The sequence below is a fragment of the Carassius auratus genome, unplaced genomic scaffold (assembly GCF_003368295.1).
Source record: "Carassius auratus strain Wakin unplaced genomic scaffold, ASM336829v1 scaf_tig00216004, whole genome shotgun sequence".
NCBI lineage: Eukaryota > Metazoa > Chordata > Actinopteri > Cypriniformes > Cyprinidae > Carassius > Carassius auratus.
In genome coordinates this window covers 32,501-41,826 of record NW_020528356.1, presented here as the reverse complement: position 1 = coordinate 41,826, position 9,326 = coordinate 32,501, and the positions used below count along the sequence as shown (strand labels likewise).

Sequence of the window (9,326 nt, the reverse complement as noted above, 5' to 3'; positions counted from 1 at the left end):
CTATACACTCATATACTATGTACTTATGCACTATGTACTCAACCATGTAGTGCATGAATTATATAAGGCTATTCTGTCATTCCTAATCGGAGTCTGATAGCCCCGCCCCCTTCGCTAGGTAATTAAAGCTGCCACAGTTGACTGCATAAAATAACACTTAATTTTTCCGGTAATTTAAATGCATCATCTGGGTATTTAAAGTGCACTTTTTCTTTTTGGAATTGTCAGTGTGTCGTAGAATAGTTAATAAGTACGCGATTTGGGATGCGTCTTAAATTTCCCATATTCATACTGAATACAACATACGCTTTTTAAAGGCCAGGATGGAGGTTTCAAACCAAATGTACCTAATAGACCATTTCGGACCATTGCGTTAATAAAAGTGTGCTCACTTTGTGAGTTTTCGTCTCCCATCGAGAGATGACTTTGCGTAAAGTTTGTGTAGAATCTGTGAAATGGATGGAATTTGTGATCATACGTACCAGTATTCACCTTTAGCGTTTGAGTTTGTTTCTTCATCAGGTTTGTAGAAATGTAGCATTGTATCAGTGTCTCGGCAATGTATGTGAATGGGTGCCGTCAGAATGAGAGTCTGATAAAAACATCCAAAGCACTCCAGTCCATCACTGAACATCTGGAGAAGACAAAAGATGAAACACATCCAGCATTAAAATGATTTATTTGTGCAGATTTCTCTCCTGATTCAGACCAGAACACTTTTTCACTGGAGGAAGTGTTATTATGGATTATAGACTCTATATGTTTGAGTTAAAAACATCTTAATGCTGGATTTGGGTTCAGATTAACCCCACAGACTCCCCGACAAACACCGTTATGCAGCGCAAATCTGACTTATTTAAATATTAGTTCTTAATTAAACCGCAAGTTAATAGAGTAATAGCATCCTCCTTATGAAAATTGACCATGATTGTATTGAATTCCACTTGTATAACCACAGTTTTACTACAAATACTAAACTATGGTTATATACACTACCATTCAGAAGTTTTATACAGGAGTAAAAAATACAGAAAAATCAGTAATATTCTGAAATATTATTATGATGTAAAATAACGTTTTTTTCTATTTTAATTTACATTAACATCTAATTTATTTCTGTGATGCTCCGCTGTATTTTCAGCATCATTCCTCCAGTCTTCAGTGTCACATGGTCTTCAGAAATCATGAAAATATACTGATTTATTATCAGAGCTGAAACTGAACAAAACCAGAAAAATGGATGCACTGATGCATGATGGGAAACTGAGTTCACGTCTGCTGGAAGTTGAGAGCTATCATCACATCCAACCCTACATTATTTAATCATTTACTATCCAGTTGAAAAACGTCTGAAATGTGTTACAAATGCCATTTCAAGTTGGTTTTAAAGCTGCTGCTTTAATATATATATTTCTTATTTATAAATTTGATTTATGTTTATATGCATTGTAAAAAATAATCTAAGTTATGGCAAAATATATTTTTCAGTGCTAACCAATTGAAACAGTTTGGGGACTCAACTAACAATGATTAGAAATGGGTTGAAATGACTTGTACAACCAATTTGATTAAACGTAAAAATTTAAAGGCAACAACTGTTTATGAACATCGCTTAAAAAAAAAACACAGAAACAAGATGACAAACAACAATGTATGTCTCAGTAAAAACAGACCCATTCCCAGTATAATTTAAGATTTATTTGAATAAAAAAAAAAAAAGTGTAAAAAAAATCACAGTTCACATGAGGATTCAAGAACAAAATCAGGGTTGTGTTGATTTCTTCTACACTACATCAGTCTTGTGCCATATTCAGCTCATTACTTGTCTGTAATTGTTTGCGCATTTCCTGGACAGCAAAGTTGTGGTTTTGCATCATTGAAACATGCTATTATCTGAGAATCGCTCAGGGTTTGAGTCTCGTTATTCAGTAGCGGGATAAAGTCGTTTGAACCAGGTTTTCTGTACGTCTTTATCTCCCAACAGACTCCTCAGAAGACGATTCGGATATGGAAAACGGTGACACTTCTCGGTTCTCCTCCGCCGTGCCCGCGTTCTCCACCAGATCCTGCAGGTACCTGATGTAGCGTATGGCCGCGCGCAGCGTCTCCACTTTGCTCAGCCGTTTGTCCGTGCTCCCGTTGGGCAGGTGCTCGCGTAGTTTGGCGTATCCCTGGTTCACACACCTCACGCGCTGGCGTTCCCGCTCGTTGCGTTTCTGGATGAAGGCGGGCTCGAACGGACATTCGTAGATGCCGAAGCTCCCGTGTAACGACGGTAGGTACGAGAGCAGCGATGCACTGCTACAGAAGGATCTATCGTAGACTCGCTGATCAACGCGGCTCGGGTATAACAACAGAGGCAACGGGCGATCCACATGCGTGTAATTCCCTCCGTAACCACCAGAGAGCGCACAACACCTGCTGCTCCTGGACAAATGACAAGGAGATTCCTGGAGGGACGTGTCCATGTTTAGACGAGGTTCTGTTTGTTCGTTCGTAGACAAGGAAGTGTCTCTAAAACTGGCGGATTAACGTGTGTTTCCTGAGGTGACGAAGCATCCTCCTCTTCCTCGTGTAAATCCCAGACGCTCAGAAAACGCTCTTTGAAAGCCCTGTGAAGGATTTCGAGAGAGACGGACAGGAGTTTAGACTAAAACACATCAAACACACTCTAGATTAACATAATAACCCTTGAGTCTGAGGTTCAAATACGTGCGATAAACCTGGAACGGACGCTCCTTGCAATTAACACGGATTTGACATGAAAGACTGAGGAAAAGACCCAAAACATAGTTTGTGGATGCGAATGCCTGTTACATTTAACTTATAATCAACATGTTATCCAAATAATAATGCATTGAATTTATTTACAGATATCTGAAGTTAAAAGAGGTTTGATACATCAGTGTGTCAGTAATCCGTCTCTAATTCACCACACTGTGTACAACACAAGAGTTACAGGAGGACAGCAGAATGTGCTCTACTACTGAGAGAAGGAAGCAGGTCTATTATAGAAATAGAGATATAAACGACTGATCTAATCCCTCAATGTGTTTTCAGTTTAAAGACATCTCTGTGCTTGTCCGTAGTGGATCTTAAGGCATTAAATAATGTCTTCTCTGTCTCTTGGTGAAATCCCCTCAACTGTGAAATGGTTCAAATTGGACATTAAAGAGAAACAAATGGAAGCAGTGGAGAAATTCTGAATGAAAACATGATGAAGACGACACAGAAAAACAACCCTGGTGCTCTTCTTGTGTAAATGCATGAGGATCATTATCAAATTAACTGGTGCAGCTTTGGCAGAAAACATTAAAACTAAGATACTCAGTAATTCTGAATGTAAAGCACTGGTTAAAACATAATATTCTTTATTATTCAGACATTAATCAATTTTAAATAATGCAAGTATTAATATTTAAAGGTAACAACTTAATTATTTTAAAATTATTGTAAAAAATATAGGCAGTTAAATGTTAAATTGAGATTTAGACTTTTATATATACATAAATTGAATACAAGCACAAAAACATATCTATACATGTATACATATGTTTTTAATGTATAATATAAATGTTTAGTTTTGCAGTGCACACACACATTTATCCATATAATACGAAAAATAAACTATTTTTACATATTTTATATATAGTTTTGTTATTTTCTATTATTATATTTGCTTAATTTAAATCAAAGTTTAATGCACTATTAAAGTAGTTTAGATATTTAGATACAGAAGTAAAACTTCTTGTTTTGCACGAACATCTGTTAAATGTTTCACACAGATTAATTCTTAAAAGACGGCTGAAGTGATTTGTTATTGTTAAAGTTTAAACCTGATCAGCATAAACTAGTTTTAAAGCAGCTGGACATGTCTTACCTGAGAGGAAGAGGAGCCGCTTCTGTCTGTGGATCTGCACACACACACACACACACACACACACCTGAGTGATGTTACAGGTGAGCTCTCAGCGCTGTAGAGAGCCTGTGTCCCGCCCCTCGGTGTGTGTTTGTGTGTGTGTGTTTACACTCTGGCACGAACATTTCAAAGGCAGGATGAGTCTCAGGAAGTCGGCAGAGATGGATTTTTGTTTTGTGTTGGAGTCTGAAATTACAGCGGGGTGCAGAAAGCTGCAGACGTCTGTTTACTGATCTCAGATCTGTCATCCAGACGCTGAAACACACACACACACACACACACACACACACACACACACTCATCCTGGATGAAGACTGGAGCTTCACCTCACAGTACGCTCAGATTTAAAGATGATGATGATGATGAAGAGGGTTTCATATCCTCCGTGTCTTTAGATGTGAAGCGCTCTGTGTGTGATCGTGCTCTGAAGATATCAGATTAGCAGCCGCACAAAACATTCATCTGACATAACAGTTTAATCACATGCTTTCATATCTATCTGTCTGTCTATCTATCTATCTATCTGTCTGTCTGTCTGTCTATCTATCTATTATTTGACATACAATTTTAATCACATGCTTTCATATCTATCTATCTGTCTGTCTATCTATCTATTATTTGACATACAATTTTAATTACATGCTTTCATGTCTATCTGTCTTTCTCTCTCTGTCTGTCCATTCCTCTCTGTCTTTTTATCTATCCATCCATCTGTCTGTTTGTCTCTTTCTATCTCTCTCTGTCTGTCCGTCTCTGTTTATCTATCTGTCCAACCGCCAATCCATCCATCCGTCTATCTGTCTGTCTGTTTCTCTCTCTCTGTCAGTCTATCTATCTATCTGTTTGTTTGTCTCTATCCATCCGTCCATCTGTCTGTCTCTATCCATCCGTCCATCTGTCTGTCTCTATCCATCCTTCCATCTGTCTGTCTCTATCCATCCGTCCATCTGTCTGTCTGTTCCATCCTTCTATCTGTCTGTCTGTTTCTCTCTCTCTGTCAGTCTATCTATCTATCTGTGTGTCTGTCTCTATCCATCCGTCCATCTGTCTGTCTCTATCCATCCGTCCATCTGTCTGTCTGTTCCATGGTTCTGTGTGTCTGTCTCTATCCATCCGTCCATCTGTCTGTCTATCCATCCGTCCATCTGTCTGTCTGTTCCATGGTTCTGTGTGTCTGTCTCTATCCATCCGTCCATCTGTCTGTCTATCCATCCGTCCATCTGTCTGTCTGTTCCATGGTTCTGTGTGTCTGTCTCTATCCATCCGTCCATCTGTCTGTCTGTTCCATCCTTCTGTGTGTCTGTCTCTATCCATCCGTCCATCTGTCTGTCTCTATCCATCCGTCCATCTGTCTGTCTGTTCCATCCTTCTGTGTGTCTGTCTCTATCCATCCGTCCATCTGTCTGTCTGTTCCATCCTTCTGTGTCTGTCTCTATCCATCTGTCCATCTGTCTGTCTGTTCCATGGTTCTGTGTGTCTGTCTCTATCCATCCGTCCATCTGTCTGTCTCTATCCATCCGTCCATCTGTCTGTCTGTTCCATGGTTCTGTGTGTCTGTCTCTATCCATCCGTCCATCTGTCTGTCTGTTCCATCCTTCTGTGTGTCTGTCTCTATCCATCCGTCCATCTGTCTGTCTCTATCCATCCGTCCATCTGTCTGTCTCTATCCATCCGTCCATCTGTCTGTCTGTTCCATCCTTCTGTGTGTCTGTCTCTATCCATCCGTCCATCTGTCTGTCTGTTCCATCCTTCTGTGTGTCTGTCTCTATCCATCCGTCCATCTGTCTGTCTGTTCCATCCTTCTGTGTGTCTGTCTCTATCCATCTGTCCATCTGTCTGTCTGTTCCATCCTTCTGTGTGTCTGTCTCTATCCATCCGTCCATCTGTCTGTCTGTTCCATCCTTCTGTGTGTCTGTCTCTATCCATCTGTCCATCTGTCTGTCTGTTCCATCCTTCTGTGTGTCTGTCTCTATCCATCCGTCCATCTGTCTGTCTGTTCCATGGTTCTGTGTGTCTGTCTCTATCCATCCGTCCATCTGTCTGTCTGTTCCATCCTTCTGTGTGTCTGTCTCTATCCATCCGTCCATCTGTCTGTCTGTTCCATCCTTCTGTGTGTCTGTCTCTATCCATCTGTCCATCTGTCTGTCTGTTCCATCCTTCTGTGTGTCTGTCTCTATCCATCCGTCCATCTGTCTGTCTCTATCCATCCGTCCATCTGTCTGTCTCTATCCATCCGTCCATCTGTCTGTCTGTTCCATCCTTCTGTGTGTCTGTCTCTATCCATCCGTCCATCTGTCTGTCTGTTCCATCCTTCTGTGTGTCTGTCTCTATCCATCTGTCCATCTGTCTGTCTGTTCCATCCTTCTGTGTGTCTGTCTCTATCTATCCGTCCATCTGTCTGTCTGTTCCATCCTTCTGTGTGTCTGTCTCTATCCATCCGTCCATCTGTCTGTCTGTTCCATCCTTCTGTGTGTCTGTCTCTATCCATCTGTCCATCTGTCTGTCTGTTTCATCCTTCTGTGTGTCTGTCTCTATCCATCCGTCCATCTGTCTGTCTGTTCCATCCAGACCTGCATCCAAACCGCTGTCATCGCCGTCTGGATGTCCCGCTCCCGATCGCACTCACAAAACACGCCGGTGTGACGGGAAACAAATCATCCGCTCTGACACAGCCTGATTGTTTAATGAAGCACAGGACGATGTGAATGTGAATCTTTGAAGGAGGATTGTGTTTAAATGTCTCTCAGCAGCAGCGGATATGAACACACTCGGTCCTGAGCGCTAAACACTCAGCAACAATTAACACATCTCTCACACGGCCGCTCTTCTGCGTCTGTCAGAAATCATCTGACGTGATCGTATCATAACATCACCTCAGTTCCACAGGTGTGAGTGGATCCAGGTGTGTGCTCAAGGAAACCTGATGACTGTGTGTGTCCGTCAGCACTGTCAACTGTTTATTGTTAGCTATGGCTATGTGTGAAATACAAGTTTACTCTGTCTGTCTCTCTGTCTGTCCGTCTGTCTCTGTCTGTCTGTCTCTGTCTCTCTCTCTGTCTGTCTATCTTTCTCTGTCTGTCTATCCATCTCTATCTGTCTATCTGTCTGTCTCTGTCTCTCTCTCTGTCCATCTCTATCTGTCTATCTGTTTTTCTGTCTGTCTCTGTCTGTCTCTGTCTATCTGTCTCTGTCTGTCTGTCTGTTTCTCTCTGTCTGTCTGTCTATAAGCAGGAATTATGTCTCAAGTTGTAGGAAATCCACTTTTAAAAGGTCATGATGTTTCCAGCTAATCATGATCAAAGTAAAGATTATAATTTTTCCATAACTGACCATGAAGCATGCTGTAGCAACAGTACTGGTGTGGTAATGTGTTATTGTGAGCTGATCTCAGGGCTGCAGACAGGAGGCGCCAGAGTTCAGCAAACGCCTGCAGGATGTGGCCAGACTTACAGAGAGAATGAAGGAGAGGAGAAACAAGAGATTCAGATCATCAGGTGTAAGACATGGCGCTGAGAGCCGCTCTGCTGAAGAGTATCTGGTACGCCTTCACGTCCCTGGACACCGAAGACAGCGGCAAAGTGTCCAAATCACAGCTCAAGGTGAGACAGCTGTTTGTGTAGATATGCATGTCTCAAACCTTACTTTTAATCCTATTTGTCTTAATTTATATCTTAATCTGTCTTGTTTATGCATTTTATGTGTAAATGTTGCTTACTGTGTTTTTAAGCGCACAGCCAATGTTTTCACGCTTCATTACAGCAGTGTACCTTACCTAAAGTGGTCTGGTCAAGTTTCTCTTTATGGTTTGTGTTCATCTGTAGTCATCACAAATGTATATAACACAGCAGGAGTGTACTGTATGTTCTCATTTATGTATCTGAGTTTGTGAAACTGTTAATCTGACTCACACTCTGTGGCTTTAGACGGATTGGCATCAAACCAAAGCAGCAGTCAGACTGAGTGTGTGTGTGTGTGTGTGTGTGTGTGCAGGTTCTGTCTCATAACCTCCACAGTGTTTTGAGGATTCCTCACGACCCTGCGGCCCTCGAGAGACACTTCAGCGATGATGATGACGGTCCCGTATCCAGTCAGGGGTACATGCCTTACCTGAACCAGTTCATTCTGGACAAGGTACACACTCTCAGAGGAGGCTCGTTCAGTGCTCACCAGACACTCGCTCATGTTTCATTGAAGTATTTCTCCTGAAAGTAGGTGAAAATACACCTAGTAAGAGTTTTGTCTCAAATGTTTCTACTAAAAAAATACTAATGCTCAGAGCATTTGCTGAATAATGTGTGCATTCATATCGAGATCTCTGAGCTTTCACTGCAGACAGTCCTGAGACAGTGTTTGAGACACAAGGAGAAGGTAAAGGAATCTCATTGCCTTCGTGGAGAATGAATTGAGATTGTGTTGTGTGATCAGGTGATCGAGGGGACGTTCGTTAAAGAGGAAGTTGACGAGCTGTGCTGGACTCTCTGTTCCAAGAAGAACTACCGTCCCGACACACACCGGGTTCTGTCCAATCAGGATGCTCTGCGGCTCTGGTGTCTCTTCAACTTCCTGGCAGACGACAGATATCCTCTCACACTCGTACCGGAGGAGGTGAGCTTTTGTGTGCATGTCTTGTTTCTCTTTTCTCTGGTGTTTTCAGATGTTTCTTCACTGTTAGAGGGTCATTCCCTCAGGTGTTCAGTGTAGTCAGGTGCTCTCTGTGCTGTGTTGAGGTGGAGTATCTCCTGAGGAAGATCAGCAGTGTGATGCCGGTGGAGCTGAGCTGTGTGGAGCTGGAGCTGGAGGACGGTGTGAGCGTCTGGAGCTTCCTGGACGAGGTGAACACGGCGGGACGAGCGCTGGACGGAGAGAGCATCAGTGCTGCGGTGGAGAAGGTGTACAGAGAGATGGTGGGGAACGTGCTGAAGGAGGTGCGCTGCTCTCTCTCACACACACACACACACACACACACACTCAGGGTGGCGTGGTGACCCGAGCGCGTGTGTTTCAGGGCTATCTGTGGAAGAAGGGTCACCTGCGCAGGAACTGGACGGAGCGCTGGTTCTGTCTGAAGCCCGGCTCGCTCTCGTACTTCACCAGCGAGGACTGCAGGGACTGTAAGGGTGTGATCGAGGTGGAGCAGAGCGGCTGCGTGGAGGTGTGTGTGTGTTCTCCTGCGTCCGGAGCGCTTCTGTGTGTGTGTGTGACCCGCGTATGACTGACTGTGATCCGCAGGCGCTGCCCGACCGAGACGGGAAGAGATGTGTGTTCTGTGTCAAGACGCTCCACAAAACCTTGGAGATCAGCGCGCCGGACTCCAGACAGAGACAGGAGTGGATCACCGGTGTGTGTGTGTGTGTGTGTGTGCAGCAATCACACGCAAACATCCTAGATCTATTAACAAAATACTGAC

The 9,326-nt window shown here is 43.0% G+C and overlaps 2 protein-coding genes across 2 annotated transcripts in view; one reads left to right on the top strand and one right to left on the bottom strand.

Moving 5' to 3' along the window:
- Positions 1-1,970: 1,970 nt before the first annotated feature.
- On the bottom strand, positions 1,971-4,819 carry LOC113096611 (achaete-scute homolog 5-like). Its single transcript, XM_026261980.1, has one exon. The coding sequence runs from the start codon at positions 2,466-2,468 to the stop codon at positions 1,971-1,973; it is 498 nt and encodes a 165-aa protein (XP_026117765.1). The 5' UTR covers positions 2,469-4,819.
- Positions 4,820-7,064: 2,245 nt separating this feature from the next.
- LOC113096612 (differentially expressed in FDCP 6 homolog) overlaps positions 7,065-9,326 on the top strand; it is an 8,271-nt gene continuing 6,009 nt past the window's right edge. The window contains exons 1-6 of the mRNA XM_026261981.1: positions 7,065-7,518; positions 7,910-8,050; positions 8,345-8,524; positions 8,647-8,844; positions 8,925-9,071; positions 9,149-9,257. Of these exons, the coding sequence (XP_026117766.1) occupies positions 7,423-7,518; positions 7,910-8,050; positions 8,345-8,524; positions 8,647-8,844; positions 8,925-9,071; positions 9,149-9,257 (871 nt within the window). The 5' untranslated portion in view covers positions 7,065-7,422. The remainder of the gene's footprint in view (positions 7,519-7,909; positions 8,051-8,344; positions 8,525-8,646; positions 8,845-8,924; positions 9,072-9,148; positions 9,258-9,326) is intronic.